The sequence below is a fragment of the Cibotium barometz genome, chromosome 43 (genome assembly GCF_041138505.1).
Source record: "Cibotium barometz isolate CiBa-2024 chromosome 43, ASM4113850v1, whole genome shotgun sequence".
Taxonomy (NCBI): Eukaryota; Viridiplantae; Streptophyta; class Polypodiopsida; order Cyatheales; family Cibotiaceae; genus Cibotium; species Cibotium barometz.
The window spans coordinates 14,350,457-14,374,298 of NC_141088.1; the positions used below are offsets into that span (position 1 = coordinate 14,350,457).

Here is a 23,842-nt window from a genome sequence, read left to right on the forward strand (position 1 = left end):
TTAATAGCAAAGAAGATGTCACACCACTAATATTCTACACCATAGAGCAAAGACATGCACATCAAAATATTGATGTATGACCAAGCTATGAAGCAAAGGTGCCCATATCTAGCTCAAGAATATTTTGAGGGTAGTACTTAAGTCGACCTCTATCAACAAAGTAAGTCACACTGAAACCATAATCTACAAGGTAGCAACTGAGACCAAAATCCCGAAAACACCATCTTGAACCTTAACCACTAAAGACAGCGAAAATGGATGATTAAGAATGCCCTATTGAGTAGCCGTGAAGAGATGAATATCCCCTTCACTTCAACCATGCACCCAAATGTCCCATGCATGTTACCCAAGCTATCCATTGTAGAATTGCCATAAAGTCACTCAAACAGAGGTAATTGTCTCATGAATTGAACTAAACCACAACCAACCACAATCCAAGGCCCCTCACATACCTCATCAACCCTTGCCAAATTAAGCCAAACTCTTGAGGGTAAAACCCTTGTCGATTACTGGGCAAGAAGTAAGCATGGGCAAGTACAAAACCCTATTCAATTAGATGGTCAATTAGAGAGGAGTATCATAGTAGCATCGTGAAGATCTTGATTCCCTATGAAAGGGGATGAGGACTCCCACATGCACACATCCAACCCTTTCCTTTCTCTGTTTTCTTTCTTCCAAAGTCACATTGCCAAATTTCTACACAAACATTTTTATTTTTATTTTTAAACAAACCAAATCTATCGTGAGCTCATGGCCCCAACTCAAAGATCCGTGAGTTCAAGGGTCTTGCTAACCCAACTCAAGGTCCATGTGTACACCATCTTTGTAGCTCTACTTTTCCTCAACTACCAATGCATTGTGCCTTTGTCAGTTGCATGAGTACTACACCAGGATCTTTGTAGCTCTGTTTGTCTCACAGCCACGAGCCTTGCCCATAACCGCAGATACTCAACAGACCTTCAATGGTGCAATTTCTCATCTTCTATGCAACTCAAGCACCACCAACAATGCCCCACAACGATCCGTAAATCTATCGTGGTCTCATAGCCCCAACTCAAAAGTCCGTGAGTTCAAGGGTCTTGCTAACCGAACTCAGGGTCCATGGGTACACCATCTTTGTAGCTCCACTTTTCCTCAACTACCAATGTATCGTGCCTTCGTAGGTTGCATAAATACTATACCAGGACCTTTGTAGCCCTGTTTTTCTCACAGCCACGAGCAGTGCCTCTTGCCCATAATCCCAGATACTCAACCGAGATCTTCAATGGTGCAATTTCTCAACTTCTATGCAACTCAAGCACCACCAACAATGCCCCACAACGATCCGTAGAGTTCCACAAGTTGTACTGAGTGACATGGCAGAATGCAATTGTCTATAGAGCTCAAATGTCAACCCGTTGCTAATTTCAACAATCTGTAAATTTTATAGATGCCACTCCCTGTTGCAGACCTTATAGTCTCTTGCGTTTCATGTTCTGCTATGGTCATCGAGGGCTATTAATAATGGTCTCATAGGTTTACTATTAGCCAGGAACTTCTACTCCTACCTTTGATGTTCGTAAAACTTGCTTTCCACCTTGAAACCAGCACACAAGGAAGGGGGCGCTGGAAGACCAAATATCCACCAAATTAAAGATGCCTTTCCAATAAATTGCACTTACTTACATTTACACTTCGCTTTTCAAAGTTGAAATCGTTTACATGCGCTTTCTTCTAAGATAGTCAGCCTCCGCCTCAGTAAATGTATCAAAGCAAATTCCATGTCATATACTAGAGGTTAACCCAACAGCAGCCATGTTAAACATTTGCTGCGAGATATTATACTCTGCATTTTATTAAGGACAACTCGATGTTTCCATGCAGGGAACAAGTTACAAAAGCTCTTCACATTTCTAAAGCAATGTGTAGTGCCACTTAATACAATGTGACCAAATGAGTTGACAATTTTATGACCTTGTGATGCAACTAAGTTTAATGCAACATAAGTATAATTTAACATGTATATGGCTCCATAATGCTGCCGCTGGAGAACAAACACACTAGATGTCAAAACTTTGGGGGGGAGAGGCGCAGAAGAAAAGGTGAAAAAACGATGGGGGAGGGGGTGTTATATATCACCATAGATCACTAATGATATGAATGTACTAGTCAGGCTCCCAACAAAAGCTAGTAAGTTTCCCATGCTTCAATGGCATATGGCAGAGTACTGGTAAATGAGACAAAGCATTAGGAAAATCCAGAGATTCAGCTTCTAGCAGCCATTAAACATGCAATCCAAGGCGGCATATTGGATTGGCTTCTATCAATCTCAAATCAACCTGTCAGTACAAATAGATTAGCTCAAAAATCATAAACTCCTGCTTTTGTCAATAGCTGAAAAAAATCAACATGAAACTGGTGTACAAAGAAGCTAGAATTAGAAGAGTTCACCTTGTGGCCAAAAAGATCCCGGATGTTATCTATCCCATATAGAATCATCGTCGGCCTGAAGTGAATAGAAAAATATATTAATGATGCAAAATGGCCATGCGGGACCAGTTTCAAAACATGCAAAATTATCCACACAAGCACAGAGCCTAAGGCAAACATATTTGTGCCAAGGAACATACTTCATCACCGTCAAAATGGTAAAACGGCAAAAACACAAACACACTGATTCAGGAATGGATAATGTCTACAACTGCCGTTATGCATTTCAGGCTCAGGGCGGCATAGAGACCTCACATATCAAGCTGTTTCCCCTAAATATGATACACTGCTAGGGAGAAGTAATGGGAGCAGCAAGGGGGACATCAGCCTGGGATACACGATTGTTCGGCATCCGAGCTGGCAAGCAAGCATGGGTTTGCACGTGAGTGCATGCCTGTATGGGCAGGCATGACTGGTCAACATCCATGCGCACATGCCCATTAATGTGCTCCTCCAGAACTGCTCTTTCATGTTGTCCTCAGAAAATGATTGAATGTGCATTCTCTTCTCATCAACAGGCTACACCAACTGGTTGTTCTAAAAGAAACAAAATGGAGACTATGTAAAGCACAAAGCAGGGGGAAGTCTGTTACCTTTCCAAAGATAAGCCCCAAGCAATCACTGATACATCATTGGGCAAGCCCATTGGTAAAAGCATCTCAGGCCGAAACACGCCCGAATTTCCTACTTCTACCCATTTTTTCAACATGTCATGATAGCTGCACATACGAGCAATGGAAGACATTAGATGTCCCATGAGATCTTGCTGAAACAGACTAGGCATATACTACTTACAGCAAAAATCCAAAGTTTTATCGCAAGCTCTTGCACTGAAATACCAGCAAGCCTTTGACTCGATAAGGAACCTTGCACACGTATGACAACACTCCAGACATGACAGGTCAAGGAAAAACAAAGCACCTGAAGATCTCCATACTTGGTTCTGTGTAGGGATTGTATGCTGGCTTGAACCGGAGTTTTTTGATACCTAAAACAACAGCAAAGAGCCACTAAAAGTGCATGTTATATACTATTGATGGTGTACAATTGAGAATTATGAATATAGGTTTGAAAACCAGTGATATCTTCTCAATTAGAAAATCCCACCTAATCGACTGAAGAACTCATTTAGAACACCCATGAGATCACCTAGCGTCAAACCTCTGTCGCATATCAAGCCTGCAATTATAACTCCACCTTACTCTTATGCTGATGAGTTATAAACAATAAACTGCAGTTTGGAAGTAAAAGACAACTTCAAGTTCACGAGATCAAATCATGACTAGAACTCGAAAAACATACATTTGAGATTAAAAGCAGAAAACAACTTCACTTTCAAAACCAAGGGTGAGGATTGATCACAGATCCAATCCAGGTTCAGCAAGAGAGAACGCCAACAGAAAATCCAAGAAAATTAGCAATTACAGAACCTTGGACACTTGCTGACTCGGGCGAACCATCTTGGAGAAAACCAAACCACTTAGAGATTTAACTATGTGCACTCAAGTCTCAAACATATACTAAGTGAGCACCCCTGGGCTATATTGAAGTGAGAAAGGCCAACCTGGTAAGGGCACATGACTTAACCGCAGTCGTTAGATGGCAGAACACCCACACCCATCTGGCATTTACAAAACCCTGGGCTGATTTGAGATAAGCATCAATAGTCTCCCATACTATAGGAGAAGATTATGTTGAGCACAGGGTCTCACAGTATGAGAGGCTAGATTTTAGCATATGAGCCGCACTTTGAGAGATGCTTGAAGCTAGATGGCAATAAGAAAATATAGTTATGTGACATCTATATAGACCGTGGATGGGTTTTCTGAGAAAAATGAAAATCATACCTGACCATGGCTTTAAATAAACGAATGCAAAAAAGTGGTGTTGATACCATGAAAAATATAGAGAAAAAGGAACAGCAAGGTAAGCGAATGAAACCCTAGCATAAGCAACATGTAATCAAAATGTTTATCTTATTGTCACACTTATTAGCATTTATGCATAGAGAAATTTACAGACAGCTCTGGAACTCAAAGCATTGTCAGAGAAGGAGATTTGTTCCCACAGCATGAATTTTTTTTTCCTAGTAATCACTTGACAGTGCTAAAAACAAACAAGAAAAAGCATTCACTATTCTATCAGCTCAAGCTCAGGGCCAAACAAATGCTTTCTCCAAAGCAGGACAATCATAGCCAATCACTTATCGTTTCGATGGAACAAAAGACAAAACCAGAACCAAATCAAGGTCGTAAGGAATACACAACTTGTTAATCCAGCTCACCCATAATCGAACACCCTGAAATTGCGAAGACAATTGTCGTAGCTTGTTACATGTAGTCCCTCTATGATTCATCGAGGATGCTTAATGTTATATGTAGTCCTTCTAAATGTCACGGTCCACCCGTGCCTTCTCATTATGTATGTACATTGGACTGGCATCCATGGCAGTTGCATATGCCGGGGATTGATGCCACTCATGTGATACTGTGGACTTGGCTTTCCGTTGGGACTTGTGCTTGTGTGTTCATGCTCGGAAATACCTGGAGGATTGGTGTTCCATTGGGTCTAGTCTATTTTGGTAGTCTCGTGAATGGGGATTGTCCATACCAATGCTGCATTGCATAGCATCTTTATGTGCTTACCTGCAATTGAATTCGCATGCTATTGTCGTGCTTGCTTGACCAATGTATAGTTCCGGGTAAGGGGAGGCCCGCGGCCCGCCCGTGAACCGTACGTGTGAATCTGTCTTTTGACATGGTTATGTGGCATGTGGTAAGTATTGTCAAAACCTAGCCTTAGAAACTAGCATTAATTTATAAGTGAGTGTATACACACTACATTAAGTTTTCGACAACCAAAACTCATTTATAAATTATGACCAACCCTGTGTTCGCACACAATGATGTCCCAAGCCGGACAAAGCTCAATGCCCACCGCCCAAACCTTATCTCCTTTGTACAAAGGGATCAACCAGCCATGTGTCCATCCCAGCTTGCACCAAAAGTCACTTGTCCTCTCTACCTAACACCCAAGGTGGACATCTCATCATCTCTCTTTCCTCTCTCTCTAGCAATAGGCGCCCCCCCTTCATGAGCCTTTTTGGCTGTATTTTTTGCACTTTCTCTTTTCCAACTCCATATCCATGCTTGCTAGTGTGTTTTCCAAGCTTCCAAGAGTGTTTCCAAGTGGTATTCACTCTCCTACACACTCCCAATGACTAGAATTCAGCAAAACAACTCTTATATTTGTTGTAATTTCTGGTCTTTTGGCTGAAAACCCTAATTCCAGCATTGCTTTCTCAAGTTAAACCAAAAGGACAGCTTTTCCAAGGTTCCCTTCATCTTCTTGAAGACTTTTGTCACGACAGTTTGAAGATTTCAACACTCCAGATGCTTCCACCATGAAGACTTCCGTTGTCATCGGCTCTACTTGCAATTGGTAAGCTTTAATGCTTAATTATGGAAGCAAGTAGCAGAGGAGACGGGACTCCATATCCACATACCCTGTGTAGTGTTCTCTTGTCCTGCGTGCTCTCTTGCAAATTGGTGCTACCATGTGTTGGTGGAACAATAGAGAGCAGATGGTAGGGAACATGGGCACTTGAGAGGGTAACGTGAGTTGCATATCTTCACCGACAACCATATTGTTTGCAATATTATATTCATATGCATTGGTATGGAAATTTGGTTAGAAATGCCCATGAAACTAATGTACTTGATTCTCTCGAGATCAATAAACATTATTTGAGGGAGGGATTGGCCGTTGCGGATCATTGTGCGTCTCATGTCAATTCAAAAAATTACACCTTGTATTGTGCTTGTTGCCCATTAAATCTTGGTGTATTTAAGTGTATTGATTAGCATTGTGTTCATCCAAGCATTCCACACCAATCACTAGAATTACATAGGTATTAGAGCATAGGGTTCTCTTTCCCTTCTATCGTGAAAGACGATCACTACAAACACTAGCTATCTCTATACTTAGAACACTGTGGACAGCCGTACAATGAATGTTGGAGATGCCAACAGAAGAGACAGTGACAATGAAATGCATGCTTCCTATGCTTTACAAGAAGAGCAACTCATGTGTGGTGTATACCAAGGAACAAGAACATGTGGGACAGCCATCTCGTGGCAAAGAGAAACTGCAAAAAGAAGAGTCCATAGCCTTAAGGGCTGAACTTACTCTATGCAAGCTCTTTTTTATGCACAAGAAGAATTAAAGCTCTACTGTGAGGATCCATTGGTACATGATCGTTTGAAGGCCAAGAAAGCTAAATCTTTTATGTATCATGTCATGGCAATGATTCTCAAGAGTTGCACATGCAACCGAGAGATATAGCACGTGTATATTTGGCTCGAGCCTCGTACCGAGTCGTACCAAGGATGCCTATGTAAAACAAGCAACCATCCCGCATGTCTTGGTATCCCCACATGTGGTTGAATAGGACATATATCTAAGAGGATAAATCCTCATGCTATTAGAGAGGAACCATCAGCGACTTTACGTCATGCAGGTGTACCTTATGTAGCCTGTGAAGGATACAAGGTTGCATCCAAACGCAATTTGGATATGATCCAAACGTTTGGAACGATTGAAACGTTCACTAACGTTTGGAAACGTTAGTGAACGTGGGATTTTGATTACTGTAGGTTAAAAAATGAACGCATGTCAACATCACATTTTTTTTTCTTCTCTTTCTTACGTGCATGCAACTCTCTCTCTCATCAGGCTCAAGAGTCCATGACTCCACTCTCTCTCTCTCTTTCTCCCTCCTGTCCACGCTCAACTCTCTCTCTCTCTCTCTCTCTCTCTCTCTCCGACCTCGACCCCCACATCCCACTTGATGAGCTTACTACACACCTCTCAGCCACCCTCCATATGTCCGCTGCAGCCGCCTTCCCACACTCCAGAGCCACCCCTACATCACCAGGAGGGATTGTTCCACGGAATAGCTGGTACGACGAGGAATGTCGTGATACCCGAGCCGTTTACATCGGGAGATGGCACTAGGATCCACCACTCACCAACAGGCACGAGTGATCTTTCGACGTCTCACACGAAGAAAGAAGAAAGCCTACCTAGCAAGGCTTGAGCAGGAGCTATACCAGCTATTTCTTGCAAGGGACTGTAAGGAAACCGGGAGGATCTTCCAGGATCATCGCCTTCCAACTCCGATTACTTCACCCAGCACCTGGCACACCTATGCCACCTCTCTCTACCATGTCCCCGAGTAGCCACCTCTCACCCATCCACCCGAACCTCGTCCCCCACACTCTTCCTTCTTTCACCTCAGCATGGTGAGAGATGCTATTGACAAGATGCAGCTCGGGAGAGCACAGGATCATGATGGACTCCTCACCAAGCATTTCTCCCATGCTAGAGACACGCTAGTCCCTTTACTGGTTCACATGTTTAACAAGGCTTTATGTGAAAGTTTCCCCGTCAGCTGGTCATCGAATACTATTGTACCTATCTTGAAAGGAGGTGACCCCATGGACCCCAACAACTATAGGACTATCATGATTGGTCACACCTTGGCCAAGATTTATGGTTCGATTTTGGAGCATGAGCTTAGTAGATGGTCCGAGGAGCAGAGACTCAGAGCACCGGGGCACGCAGGCTTCAGGAGAGGGCACTCCACACTAGATCATATCTTTACACTACGGGGGATCATTGAGGAGGGGAGAGCTCACAAGCAATGGATATACTGCTGCTTTGTGGATTTCCGCAAAGCTTTTGACACTGTCCCACGGGCCAGACTGATCAAGAGACTCTCTGTCACACAGAGCTCGAGACAGAGGACCATTACATATGCCGATGCCTCGTGTACTATGAGATTCAGGGGAGGTTCCACTGCCTCTTCCGAGTTGGGTTAGGACCACTTTCTAGTATCATGGAGTTCCCGGGGACTTTTTCTTCTAGAGCTCCGTAGACACAGGGAGTCCTTAGTGAGATCCAGATCAGCTGTACTTGCTCAAGGACCAGCACCACAGAGAGCTCTCACTGACTTCTTCCATACTAGCACTCCGAGGGCTGATCCACCCATCATACCCAGACCACAAGCTAGTGTAGGAGCTCCGCCGAGAGGTGTGACACTCGACAGAGCCACTGAGTTATGCAGAGCTCGACGCCCCAGACCCCATGGCCCTCACCCACGGCCACGCCACCACATGAAGATCCGGGCCATCATCTCCCATCATCGCAGGACCTTCTCGCGCCAGCTCAGTTTTACCACCTTGAGCACCATGTCACAGAGGCCCATGAGGGATGTATTAGGGTGATATGAGAGCTCTCTGCTCATGCGCCTAGATCAGATTTTAAAGTTATAGATTTTTGTTATCTTTCTTTATTACTATTTTGTACCCAGGATTATGTACCTCATGGATATGATGTAACCTTTTGGTCTCATAGGTTATTTTGGCCTTTTGAAGACGTTAATACAACTCTCTCTCTCTCTCTCTCTCTCTCTCTCTCTCCCGCAAGGCTCTCGCTAGAGTAGATGATGGACAGTCTCATGTGGAGAATATTGCAGGTGGTAGTGCAGGACGACACCATCAGACCACTCTACGTGGTACATTGAACCAATCCTCATGGGTGAAGGAGAGGTAGCGGAAAGCAGAGATAGAGATAGAGCGCACTCTCATTGAGTGCAATATCTCTTCCAATGTCCTTTGCACAGATTAGTGGAAGAGAATGATTAAAGCCGTCTCCGATGTAGGTCCATGTGAGAATTGGACTGGATTAGACTACCAGAAGATGTGGACAACCATGCTAGAGGATGAGAAACAGCGCATAGAGAATGCCCTAGACCCAATAAGATTATCTTGGAAGAAGCATGGTTGTAGTATCGTTTCAGATGCATGGAGTGATGTGCGGAGAAGACATATCATCAACATCCTTGTTTCTAATTGCATGGGCACATATTTCTTGTGTGCAGTGGATGCAAGCAAGGCAGGGGAGATCGAGCTCCAAACAGACACACAACTCAATTTGCTCAAGGATGCTTATGTGTCTCGAGTGCTTAGCTACGATGACATGGTGACCTTCGATGAGGAGTTGGTCGTCTACCGCAATCGGGGGAGTTGTCTTTGGCAAGTTAAGTGCCTCAGCAGTTCAAGGACAGGCGAAACCACTTACGTGGTGGGACATCCATGGATACCAGGCCAAAACTGTCCGCCTTTAGATTGCTATCTCAAGTTTGTAGCTCTACTGGTGCATGCGAATGGAATTGGAGTGCATACTCTCTTGTGTACACCAAGATCCGTAATCGCTTGAGTACTCAACAGTTAGAGAGGTTGGTGTTTTGTCGATCCGACCTCTGTCTTTTACGCAAACTCAGGACAGCCACTGGTGTGAAGGAGGTAAATTACTTGCCAACTCGAAATGTTTATTATTAAACTTCGTATGTGTAACCTCATGAGTCATGAGTAGCACGAGTCTCTTGCACATGATGATGATGATCCCTTAGACGAGGGACCCATAGATACGAGTGACACCATTCCTACAGTACCCGGTGGTCAGAGAGCCTGACTATGACTCGGATGGCAACATGTTGACGGATGGAGATGTTTCTTCAGAGTCCTCATCTGGTTTAGATGAGTAGCTAGATGCTATTATAGTTTATAGTTACTAGTTTTTTTTTTTGGTGACAAGTATAGACTTTGCTTTGCTTGTTAGGCCCAGCCTCTTAGTTTGAGGGGCTCAGGTGCCTAGCCTCTAGGAATCAGAATTGAGATCATATTCTCTGTAGTATCATCATTCATGTATGACATATGTCTACAATCTTATGATGTCAGATTTATCATTTATCCATGATCCATCTCACTTTCATTTATGTTCATTGTTTAATTATTTTATTTGATTATTGATATTTGCATTTGCCATTGTCACTTGTAACTTGTAAGTTGTAAGTTGTGCAAAATTGAAATTAAAGGTTGTATAGTATTAGTAAGTGCTTCAATGTTCATTGATAAATCTTCAAACTTCATATTTCAAAAGTTTACAAGTATATATATCGGGGACAATGTTCACTACATTTGGAATCTTTTCAGCACGTTTTTCAAACATTTTCCAAACGTACTAAACGTATCGTTCACTACGTTTGGAACCACCTTGGAAGGATACAATGTTTATGACAATAGTCAAAATGTATGTCAAATGCCATTGCCGGTTGAAAATGTGGATGCACAACACATGCAGCGTATGATGCATCGAGGTACTTGCTTTTATTGCCCAGTTTAATATTGATTTTAGTGATGAGGATTTCACTCAAAATCCATGATCCGGCATGTAAGCATGTTCATGAAAGCTACTGCTACTCATTGGTGGCTTACAGAGAAGCTCTCGCCAAATCTTGTTAGATCATGGGAGAGTTCAAGGAAAGATTCTATGCCCAGTTCTTGCCTCCCTACGCATTAAATGAGATAACAATGAAGGGGTGAAGCAGAACGAGGGAGAGAGGAGAAACGGTGAATGTGTTGGGTTTTATGCTGTGTATGCACCCAAAGGAGTGCTAATGATCATCAGTAGGTTACTGGGGCACTTTTTACTTCAGTTAGTGGAGGTTTTTTCCCCCAGTTTAGTTCAGTTTCACTTATATGCAGTTTATAAGTGTTTTGGTCCACCCGGCACATTTATGGCCGGACATGTGAACACTTATCCTTTAGGGGTCACTATCATGTGGCTTGTACTTGATTTTATTCATTTGAAGCATACAACAGTCGTGTTCACTCCTCCTCCTTGTTTTCCACGCCTGATTGCTTTCTGTAAACCCTAACCCTAATCCTTCAGTACCTTCAATTGGTATCAGAGCCATTGAAGCTTTGCCTTTGCCCATTGCTGTACACATTCACCTTTATCAACTGCCCGTACATCTGCCCGTACGTCTGTCCGTACCAGTCCGCCGTACTGCTGCTTCCGTACCTGACAGTGCCGCCGTACTGCAGCTTCTGTTCCTGTCAACGTCGCCGTACTGTAGCCTCCGTACCTGACAGCGCCGCCGTACTGCAGCCTACGTGCCTGTAAGGGCCGACTGTCACCTGCCTGCGCCAACTGTACAAGACAGCGCAGTACTGTACTGCACTTGTCAACACCTGTACCAACTGTGCCTGGTCGCCTTCAGTCTGCTATTCAGCCCGTGTACCTATGCGCCACCTGCAAGACGCCGCCTGCAGCCCCAGCCAGCGCTAATCGTCACCTGCACAGAGAAAAGTGCAGCTTTAAAGTGTTGTGTACTTGGCGACTGCACCTGGCGACTGTACAACAGTCTACGTATCTGCACACTTCAGTCAACTCAGACCTGTTGAAATCTCACCTGGTAAGCATTACAAGTTTTGAATATTGGGCACTTTAATTTTCTCTGTGAAAATATACAGGCACAACAGGCAGATTTTCTAGCAAGAAAATATACAGGTTTTTTTGCACAGTTTGGGTGCGGCAAATTTGGGCATTTTTGGGGCATTTTGGCATTGTGTACGCCATTTGCTGCTCTACTCAGTCATTGGTGCATTGAGCTGCACATTCAGAGGATTGAGAGTGCAGGCAGATTTGGGTGAACTGTATTCAGTGGAGTACAGTTGTTATCAGGGTTTTTGCTATTGGGTTTTTTGGTAAACAGGTACAACATTGTGCGTAAAGCATAATGGCAAATCAACAGCAAAGTGATGTATTCACATATTTGTCTAAGGAAGACAAATTGGATGGCACGAACTACTCCTTGTGGAGTTTTATGCTGAAAAATGTGCTTGTGGCAAAAGGTCTTTGGGATTTTGTTAGTGGTGATGAACCACGTCCAGGTCCATTGGCTCCAGAGACTCCTCCCCAAGGGGGTGCTCGTGGACGAGGACAACAGGTACAGGCTCCAGGACAGCCATTGCCTGTTCAGAGAACAAATGCTCAAAAGACATGGGATGCCAGGGATGCACAAGCTTTGTCACTCATTGCATTGTCAGTACAGAGGTCCATTATACCTCATATTCGTTCAGCTGGCTCTTCACAGAATGCATGGGTGACTTTGGAGCAGATGTATGCTGCTCGTAATGAGGCTAGGATCTCATTTTTGAAAAGAGAGCTGGAAAATCAGAAAATGAATGAAGGAGATGATATGTCTAGCCACTTAAACAAGCTGCAGGATTTGAGAGAGCAACTCATCAATGTGGATGAGATTATTCCTGAGACACAGCTTGTGTCCACCATCTTGCACTCTTTGCCAAGATCCTACTTGGCTTTCCATACCTCTTTGAACCTCAGCATGAGGAATGCTGTTGAACCCCTCAAGTATCAGGAACTTGTTGCTCTCTTACTACAAGAGGAGCAAATGAGGAAGAATATGAATATGAACACAAATGCTGAACAAGCATTTACTACAGGTCAAAAGGGGAAAGGGAAATCTCAGCCAAAGAGTGCAAATCAAAATTCAGGTGATGGTGGTTCTTCACAGGATACCAAGAAAGGTGATGGACAGCCCAAGAAGAAGGGCAAATGTCATTACTGTAAGAAGCCAGGTCACTACATCACGGAATGTAGGAAGAGGATTGCCAAAGAGAAGGCAAAGGAAGCTGGGATGTCTGTTAATGATGCTCCTAAAGCTCCTCCAGAGACTGCTTCTTTTGTTGAGGACAGGGATTACTGTTTTTTTACATGCAACTATGATGCCTCTTGGTCTTCACAGGCACTCAGTTTGACAGAGCATGCATGTACTTGGTATTTTGATAGTGGTGCCTCAAAGCATATCACATCTCGCAGGGATTTGTTTAGTCATGTTGGCCCTGCCCCTGTTGGCAAAACTGTTCAGTGTGCCAACAATGCTTCATATCCAGTTTGTGGCATTGGGGAGATTCAGCTTACAGCCATTGATGGCTCCATTCTCCGACTTACAGATGCCTTATATGTACCAGGGATAAAGAAGAATTTGTTGTCCATTTCTTCTTTAGCACATTGTGGAATGCAAGTCCACTTTGATGATGATAAATGCATGGTCAGAGACAAAGCAAATGCCTTGACCTTGATGCTTCCTGGTACATTATGTCATGGACTTTATGAGTTGGATGCATTTCAGCCAGTAGATCAGTCTGCTTATCATGCATTCACTCTTACTCCAACTATGGTTGATGCGGAGTTATGGCATGCTCGCATGGGGCATGTAAATTTTGGTAGTCTTATGCTTATGCAGCGGCATAATATGTTTACAGATCTACCTCTCATGGAGAAGCCTCCAGATCACATTTGTGAAGGATGTATTTTGGGAAAAATGCACAGGTTTTCCTTCCCACGTGATCAGGCTCTAAGAGCAACTGCAAAGTTGCAACTTATACACAGTGATCTTTGTGGTCCCATGCAGACGAAGTCATTAGGTGGTTGCTTTTATTTTGCAACATTTATTGATGACTTCTCTCGTATATGCTGGGTCTATCCTTTGACACAGAAATCACAAGTATATGATGCATTTTTGGCCTTTGTAGCACTTGCTGAGACAGAGTCAGGATGCAAGGTGAAGACTCTCCGTTCTGACCCAGGGGGGGAATATATGTCACATGTGCTGAATTCCTTTCTTGGGAGTAGAGGTATAAAACATCAGTATACTACTCCTTACACTCCACAACAGAATGGGGTTGCCGAAAGGAAAAATCGGTCACTCATGGAGATGGCCAGATGTATGCTAAAGGCAAAAAGACTACCACATATCTTTTGGGTGGAAGCAGTAATGTGTGCTTGTCATATTTTGAATCGATGTCCCACAAAGGCATTGGTTTCTATTACTCCTTTTGAGGCTTGGCATGGCCGCAAGCCTTCTGTATCGCATTTTCGTATCTTTGGGTGTCTTGCATATGCACACATACCCAAAGAGTTGAGGAGGAAGCTTGATGATAAAGCCACAAAATGCATTTTTGTTGGGTATAGCCGTGAGAGCAAGGGCTACAGGTTATATGACCCACTATCCAGGAAGATATTCATCAGTCGGGATGTGATTTTTGATGAAAAATCAGAAATATCCATGGCTGGTTATGAGGCAAATCAGGCTGAAAATGATGTGTTTGAAGGTCTACTACCCATGGAGTTTCATTCCACAGTTGGTGATCCAACTCATGAGGGTACTGAACAGCCAGCAAATGATGTAGGTGGTGCAGAAATTCAGCAGCCAAATGAGCCAGAAGCTGAACCAAATATGGGACAGCAGGCACCACAGGTCAGACATATACCTAGATGGTATTTGAGGACATTACAGGACAGCCATTTAAAGGGTCCTCTTGCTGGTCGTACTCGTAGGGAGACAAGGACCAATGAGCATGCACACATCACGGATTTGAATCTGGTTATGGCAGCCAGTTTACAGGATGATGATGAGCCTGATTCATTTGTGGATGCACGAGATAATGTGCATTGGAACAAAGCCATGCAGGATGAGATTGATTCTATTAAAAAGAATGAAACATGGGATTTGGTTGATCTGCCCAAAGGCAAGAAAGCCATTGGTACTAAATGGGTCTATAAGTTGAAAAGACATGCAGATGGATCCATTGACAGGTACAAAGCCCGTCTAGTTGCAAAGGGCTATGCACAGAAGAAGGGCATTGATTATGAGGAGACATTTGCTCCTACATCCCGTATGTCGACACTTAGGTGTGTCATTGCATTGGCTGCACATCGTGGTTGGGTTGTTCACCAGTTGGACATAAAGACTGCATTCCTACATGGGGACCTCGAGGAGGAAGTTTATGTATTTCAGCCCATGGGATTTGCAGAACATGGTCATGAGGGGAAAGTATGCAGGCTGAAAAAGGCCTTGTATGGTTTGAAACAAGCTCCACGAGCTTGGTATGCAAAAATAGATGCTTTTCTACTCACTCAGGGATTTGTGAACAGTCCATCAGAGGCCACTTTGTATGTGAAGAAAGAAGAGACAGATCTGCTGGTCATCAGTCTTTATGTGGATGATCTCTTGCTCATGGGATCAAATGATGACAAAATTGCAGCTTTTAAGGAGATACTGCAACAGACATTTGACATGTCTGACTTGGGCCTTGTACATTACTATTTGGGCATACAGTTTGTGCAGGATAACAGAGGCATTGGGTTGTTGCAATCACGTTATGTTGCTAAACTTCTGGAGAAGTTTAAATTTCAGGATTGCAAGCCTATTAGTACTCCTATGGAGCTTGGGATGAAACTGTCACTACAAGATGACAGTGTTTCCTTTGATGCCACTACATATGCTCAGGCTGTTGGGTGCCTCATTTACTTGTGTAATACAAGGCCAGACATTCAGTATGCAGTCTCTCAGTTGAGCAGATTCATGCACAGCCCACGATCGTCACATTGGCAAGCTGTGAAGCGTGTATTCCGTTATTTGCAGGGTACCTTGTCTCTTGGGTTGCTTTATCTTGAGGGGGGTGACATGCAGTTACACGCTTACAGTGATTCAGATTGGGCTGGTGATTTTGATACCAGACATTCCACTAGTGGGAATTGTTTCTTCCTTGGCGCTTCATGCATTTCTTGGCTAAGCAAGAAACAGACCACAGTGGCCACTTCGTCTTGTGAGGCAGAGTACAGAGCAGCCTACACTACTACTGTTGAGTGTGTTTGGCTGCGTCGTCTTATGACTGATATGGATATTTCAGTGGAGGAGCCTACACCTATCTACACTGATAGTCAGAGTGCCATTGCTGTGGCCAGGAATCCTGTGTTTCATGCTCGCACGAAACACATTGAGATTCACTATCATTTTGTTCGGGAGAGACTCCAGGCAGGAGATATCAGTCTGATCTACTGTCCTACAGATCAGAATGTGGCAGACATCTTCACCAAGGCATTACCACGTCCGAAATTTGAAGCATTCCGCAATGCTTTGAATTTGTTTCCTTTTGGTGGATGATGTACAGTGATCACATATCACTCCAGGGGGGTTTGTTGGGTTTTATGCTGTGTATGCACCCAGAGGAGTGCTAGTGATCATCAGTAGGTTACTGGGGCACTTTTTACTTCAGTTAGTGGAGGTTTTTTCCCCCAGTTTAGTTCAGTTTCACTTATATGCAGTTTATAAGTGTTTTGGTCCACCCGGCACATTTATGGCCGGACATGTGAACACTTATCCTTTAGGGGTCACTATCATGTGGCTTGTACTTGATTTTATTCATTTGAAGCATACAACAGTCGTGTTCACTCCTCCTCCTTGTTTTCCACGCCTGATTGCTTTCTGTAAACCCTAACCCTAATCCTTCAGTACCCCTAATCCTTCAGTACCTTCAGAATGCATATGTGCAAAAGTTTTGGAAAGTGCTTTTGGAGGTGTCTCCATTTATGCATGTTCCAGAGGCGGAAAGGAAGAGAAGGTTTCAATCGCGATTGCAAACTGTGTACAAAGCAGGACTACAAATGTATCTTGGTCACACCTTACAACAATTAATTGCAACTGCCACTGCCACCAAGCAATTGGAACTCAAGTTGAGTTGATCCAATAAGGCTAAACTCTCATTCCACGGCAAAGAGAGGGCTGTCCAAAACCTGTAAAATAGTGGACAATCACCTAAAAAGGACCAAAGGCTGAAAATAAGCCTACGAAGAAGCGTCCCTTCCAATTGAAAGACTATGGTCTCACTACGGAGCAGCAAAACCATATATGAGTGAGGAGAAATGCTTTACTTGTGGTAACACTGAGCATATTGCAAATGCATGCCCAAACAAGAAGAAGCGTGATAAAGCGAATGCGTCAAAGCCCAATGTGCATATAGTTCCGAATGTGCAACACAACACTTCACATGATAGCAAAGACAGAGTTGTATGTAAAGCTTACTGACAGCTTAAGAATCAGCCCGCTTTGTTCATGTTTGATGATTGTGCAACGGAGAACTTCATGTCTACACACATTACAACTGCTTTGGGTATTGAAGTGGGAGACATGGGTCCTCAAATTAAAGCACGGACTGCCCTTGTTAATAGAGAAGTGCACGTCATGCCTATTATTGGCAAGTTGCGCATACACACACTATCTTGGGCATATTGTGTCCAAAGATGGAGTGCGGATGGATCCTGCAAAGATTGATGCAATTCGAAATTGACCTGAATTGAGATCAATGCATGAGATCCGTAGTTTTCTTGGATTATGCTCTTACTACCGCAGGTTCATTCGGCACTTTGCGTGGATTGCTTCTCCTTTGCATGACTTCACACAGAAAAAGGCTACCATGGTAGTTGCATATGCCGGGGATTGATGCCACTCATGTGATATTGTGGACTTGGCTTTCCACTCGGACTTGTGCCCATGTGTACATGCCTGGAGAATTGGTGTTCCATTGGGTCTGGTACCTCGTGTACTTGCTTGAAGCACGTCTATTTTGATATGGTCATACCAATGCTGCATTGCATAGCATCTTTATGTGCTCACTTGCAATTGAATTTGCATGCCGTTTTCATGCTTTCTTGACAAATGTGTAGTTTCGAGATACCTACCTGTGAACCGTTCATGAGAAATTATCTGCTGACATGGCTATGTGACAGGTGGTAAGTATTGGTCAAAAACTTAGCCTTAGGAATTAGCATTAATTTATAAGTTAGTGTGTACACACTTCATTAAGTTCTGGGCGACCAAAACTCACTTATAAATGATGACCAACCATGTGTTCACACACACTGATGTCTCTAGGTCGACAACCACCGCCCATACCTTATCTCCTTTGTACAAAGGGAGCAACCAGCCATGTGTCCATCCCAGCTTACACCACAACTTTCCACAAGTCACTTGTCCTCTCTATCTAACATCCAAGGTGGACATCCAATAATCTCTCTTCCCTCTCTCTCTAGAAGTTGGCGCCCCCCATCATGAGCCTTTTTGGTTGCACTTTTTTCTTCCCAACTTCATATCCAAGCTTGCTAGTGTGTTTTCCAAGCTTCCAAGAGTGTTTCCAAGTGACATTAACTCTCCTATATACTCCCAATGACTGAAATTCAATAAAACAGCTCTTATATTTGCTGTAATTTCTGGTGTTTTGGCTGAAAACCCTAATTTCAGCATTCCTTTCTCAAGTTGAACCATAGGCGAAGCTTTCCTAGGGTTACATTCATTCTCTTGAAGACTTTTGTTGTGAAGGATCGCGACAAATTGAAGATTTCAACACTCCAGACGCTTCCATCGCAAAGACTTCCGCTGTCATTGACCCTACTTGCAATTGGTAAAATTTAACGCTTAATTATGGAAGCATGTAGCAAGAGGGAGGAGCTAGACTCCATGTTCACATACCTTGTGTAAGCCCACTGGGGAGTGCCGTGACAGATTCAACCACTTGTCCAAGAGAGAGAGAGAGAGAGAGAGAGAGAGAGGGGGGGGGGGGGAAAGAGAGGAGGGTAAAGGGATCTTGCACAGTACACCACATTGAGTGGAGAACAAGGCCCGCCCTCTTTCAAAAATTCATTCAGAAACAATCCAAGGACACCCTGGCTAAGATCAATACAATCAATGAATACAAAACAAACAGATATGTCAATGTAGAATATCCAAGTCAAGGTGGATGTCGAGGCACGAGATCGCCAATGCCGAGCACACCACGGGGATGACCCACAAGAATCTCTCATCGAGCTAGTACCAAATCCAATACCCAAATCCAAGTCTACATTCAATCCAAGTGCAAATCCAAATCCAAGTCAAAGTCCATATCCAAATCCAAGTCCAAGTCCAAATCTGTAGGAAGACCCTCAAGGAGCTTTTCGAAAAAGTAAACACCCAAGTGGTGGATATGAGTACTCGACTGCCAATCTCCCTACTAAGGTTCTGGGAAGAACACTTATGGCGGGAGGCCCTGCATAGGCGGCAACGGCAGCAGCACAACATAGAGGCAATGTCGGCAACGGCGGGGCTACACAGTAGCAGCAGCACCGCACAAGGACAACGGTACTAAGCGGCGGTTGGCGGCAAGGCGGCACTAGATAGCAAAGATGATGATGGTGATGATGATGATCTCCACAAACTTCATGCCCGACTGTCAATCTCCCTATTGAGGTTCTGGAGAAGAACGCCGCTGGCAGTGCTGGCGGCGAGCGGCTCTGCATAGGTATCAACGGCCGCGAGCCAGCGGAGGGGTGGTGGCGGCGACGGCAACGCTGCACATGGGCGGCATCCACGGCGACGCTACATAGGGCGACGGGCGGTGGTAGGGCGACGCTAGATGGTAGAGATGATGACAGAGATATTGATGATAATCTCCAATAACTTCATGGAGGAGCTCAAAGTACTTTTTTTATACTTAAGGAGAGCCCCGCTTTTTGCCTGAAAAGCTATATTGCTTTGCTTGTCTTTTTAATTTTGTATTTTAATAATAATAAAATATTACATATCTTTTGCCAAAGTTCTTGATTTATTGCCTTTCTAGCTTCAGGGCCTTGCTTTTTGGCCCTAAAGGTGCTTTTTGAAAAAGTGGCTTTTAGCTTTTTGATCCCACTCACTCTCCCCTTGCCAATGATGCTCCTAGCTGCGCGATCAACCCAACTTTTTCCTGAGCCAACTTCATGATCCATGTTCCCATGCTTTCATCAACCTATCCATGTGTCTGGGCATGTGTTCCATCATGTGAAATAAAGCTAGGAGGGCCAAATAGTTACATTCCCTTCCTCTCATATGTTCCATGTATATCCATGTGGTCCAAGTACATCAAGTACATCCGTATGTTTCAAATATTTCCCAGTACTAGCCCTGTCGGGTGAGCTTGTGCATCTAGTCTTTCCTCATATCTGTGGTGTCATCTGCTCATATGGCAACATCTCTATGCCTTATCTTTGAACAATGTCTAGATACATTCCCTCCCTCATATATCACAGTTGCCCTCAACTACAGACTGCAAGTGTTCCAAGCATATCCATATGTTCCATGTATATCCATGTGTTTCAAGTACATCAAGTACATCCATATGTTTCAAATATTTCCTAGTATTAGCCCTGTTGGGTGAGCTTGTGCATTTGGTCTTCCCCCACATCTCATCGAACAACATCTCTATCCCTTATCTTTGACCAATGTCTTTGTTCTTGATGGTACGTCTTCATGGCCTGTCACATGCGTTAGTTAAAATAATTGCATACTTACCTCTTGTAAAAACTAGACAGAAGCTAGTCAACAAACAAGTATGCATCATTCACGTGTATTGGGTGTTCCAGGTACTCGCCAGGTAGTCTGGAGCCCAGTGGACTATCGCATGCCATAAATCCAAGCATTGTCCACACATCAAAAACAGCACACAAAGTCAAAGAAGTTCATACATACATCAGTATGTAATGCACAAGTAATGATCCTCCTTTTCATGGATTGTCCTGTCTAGTTTCATCGAAAACCGTGCTGAGCTATCTAGCTCCCGAAGGAAACCGCTTAGACTATCACTCAAGGCCATCTGGTCACTATGACTGACCGTGAGTTCGCTCAAGGCCATTTGGTCACTAGGACTACCCGAGAGTTCATCAATAGTTCCCTCAATGAAAACATACATGCGTCAACAAATAAGACTCCCTTTGAGGTGGTATATGATCGTCTGGTTATTGACCTGATGATCCGAGCTCTTGAAACTTCCACATGGTACTGTCATGCAGATAAGGTGGTTCAAGACTTGGACCAGATGCTCGGGAAGAAATACAGAAGGCACAGATCAATCAATTCCAAAAGGCTGACAAGCATCGGGATAGTACCTTCGAAGAGGGATATTTGATTTATTTGAAGATCAAGAAGTACCGAACCTACGGTAGTATGGTGAGTTGCTAGCCGCATTCTATCACACACACGTGATGTGTTCGACGTTCAGGTCTATGGAAACCTTGCTATGGTTTCAAAGGTATGTCCTCTGCCTTGATCTACAGTGGCTACGGCAGATTACATTGGTATCAGAGCCTAGATCTGACAAGGCTAGAACCCGTGGATTGAAAGTTTGTCGTGGGGACAGCACAAGTGTTTTACCATGATACCCATGGTGTGGAAGCCATGGTCTCCTTGCACCAGCAGGTATGGATGTGAATTGCATCCTGGCAGAGAATATTATCTATTTAGGTCAATTTTCTAGCTGCATTTACATTAACTAGGAATTTTTTTGGTAGCCTGACTGCAGGACCAAGATTGTGAAACCCAGATAGACTCAATCTTGTGTCATGACTATGGGCCATGACAAGGGTTTGGGTTTAACAGAAAACCCAGCCATTTGTCAGCAGTGAAATGATGCTGACAAATGGCTGGGTACATGATGCATGTCGGATTACCTATTTATAGAGGGACAGGCTGCAAAGTGATAAGAGAGGGAAACCGAAGGGACCTGGGGGCATAGGATACAAATTTACAGGGCTTCAGGCTTTCCATCTGCAGCTTGGAGGAGCTCCTGGAGTCAGGAGCTCTTGGATGACATATCAGCTTACCGTGCCGGTACCAAAGGGGAACCTGCAGTGCTTCACGACAATGAACTAGTGCAAGTCCTATGATTTCTGGGTGGGTGCTACCCCCATCACTTGGCGTTCAGAGGGGGCACTTCAGTGGATATCCAGGGGAACACCAGTGTGCAACCTTGGGTGTTAGGCGGGCAACGGTATCTCTAAAGAGCAGCAGATTTACCCCTTTTTGTTGAGCATCCTCTTGCATTGGAGTACATCCAGGTTCTCTCTGGCGGGCCAGGTTGTGGTGGCCAACTAGGTTCTCCCAGGCACCATGTGGTACATCACTTCCAGCTTGTTCTTCAGAATAAGAGGAAAAGACGCGCGGAGAACTCTACGGCCCAGTCTCAGGCTTTCTTGTGATACTTCGAGTGCAGCTCAATGGAGTTTTTCTTCACAGCAGCCTGAGCCCACCTACTGGAGTGGATATATAATGGTGGTAGGGCAATAGTCACCAGACATCCCTTGCCAAAAAACAGATATCTATATTCTTGCTGCTAGGCATAGACAGTATCCAGACTTGGCTTATCATTGCACATCCGTGCAAGGAGACCCGTATAACACGTGTGCTTTTCACCTTGTTCCAAGCGCATCCATGTTAGGAACCCTTACTTGTGGCCTTTCTCCCTTCCACCCTGTTCCAAGCACATCCACGCTAGGAACCCTCTTTTCCTTCTCTCTGTCGCTGAAAAAATTACCGGTGATGCTCAAGGTTCATAAAAGGTCCATAGAAGTCCCTTTCAAGCTGGCTGCTTACTTTTTGGACTTTTTCAAGAAAATAACATACATTTTCTGTCTCCAATCATTAACTTAGAACCAAGATAGCTGTTTATAGATCCTTCTGCTTGATAGGTACTACAAACTTTTACATGGAACACGATCTAGATATCATACCTTCAATCTGATGAAATTCTGCCAGATGTGTCCTGTCAACAGCCTCGTTCCGGAAGACTCGATCAATGGAAAAATACTTTTTGGGAGCAAATCCTCCCTTACACAACAAAAGAAAAATCATTCTCATTAATATCATCAATCATTCATACTTATCACGTGTGATGCTAGAAAAAAAAAAAGAACCACAAGATGATTGATGCATGGATGCATGCTTTAAAAAACATTCCCCTCTAACCTGTGCCAATGCATAGAGCATTCTGGAGGAGACTGCTGTGGTGTGAGTTCGTAGCAGATTTTTCTCTGCTTCTTCCCGCTTCCAATCATATGCATATCTAAATTACGAAAAAAAATACCAATAATCTGCTTCCAGTCATAATAAATCTACCTTACATGTAGCAGTTAATAATCATGTATTGTCAATTGCCTGAGACATGCAGACCTAATTTTGCTTGTGCCCCTTAATTGTCATCTTACATTATACTGTGAGCTCTATGTCTACAAAAACACAGAGAGTACTATGGCTCATACCCTATAGAGTCATAGCCACCAACTTCATGAACATCCTTCACCCGCTTTACATAATCCTCTGGCAGGCTTTGAGTTAATGCTGGCACTGGAATCCACAAGAACTATTATGTGAAATCCTATGAAAGCCCCAGTTTTTTAGTCTTCAAATTCTCAGAGTAAGAACAACTAGAATTTCTCAAACTCAAGTGAAGTCACTATTTCTACCTTTCAAGAAAAAGGTATCATGCGAGTCACGAGCTGGGTGCTGCTGTGGCTGAAAAAGCACGTCGAAATTCCAAAAACTGATAACGCAAAACACTTTTCTTTTAGCAAACCCATGAATCTATATGTCCGAAAAGATTAGGCCAAAGATTACACGATCACCTGCTCTCTACAAAATTGTTTGTGGGCATTTCCTCAAACCTGTAAAACCGGAGACAATGGACTACCTCATAAAGCTCAAACATATGCTGATTGTTTATAAACAGAAGCATTACTAAGATAAAGACAATGAACCTACACAAAAATAAAAAAGTAGAAGGGAGAGTAAGCAAGCATTTTCTTTTCAGGCTTCACAAAA

At 43.7% G+C, this 23,842-nt stretch overlaps 1 protein-coding gene across 3 annotated transcripts in view; it reads right to left on the reverse strand.

Annotated features, from left to right (window-relative positions):
- Positions 1-1,871: 1,871 nt before the first annotated feature.
- Positions 1,872-23,842, reverse strand: part of LOC147613563 (phenylalanyl-tRNA synthetase, putative / phenylalanine-tRNA ligase) — a 91,232-nt gene continuing 69,261 nt past the window's right edge. For all 3 annotated transcript variants that reach the window (XM_086781559.1, XM_086781561.1, XM_086781560.1), the window contains exons 9-18: positions 23,647-23,685; positions 23,488-23,564; positions 23,284-23,368; positions 22,991-23,087; positions 22,756-22,852; positions 3,577-3,648; positions 3,391-3,457; positions 3,063-3,188; positions 2,431-2,485; positions 1,872-2,318 (exon numbers count right to left, since the gene is read on the reverse strand). In XM_086781559.1, coding sequence (XP_086637685.1) covers positions 2,262-2,318; positions 2,431-2,485; positions 3,063-3,188; positions 3,391-3,457; positions 3,577-3,648; positions 22,756-22,852; positions 22,991-23,087; positions 23,284-23,368; positions 23,488-23,564; positions 23,647-23,685 — 772 coding nt within the window. In that variant the 3' untranslated portion in view covers positions 1,872-2,261. The remainder of the gene's footprint in view (positions 2,319-2,430; positions 2,486-3,062; positions 3,189-3,390; positions 3,458-3,576; positions 3,649-22,755; positions 22,853-22,990; positions 23,088-23,283; positions 23,369-23,487; positions 23,565-23,646; positions 23,686-23,842) is intronic.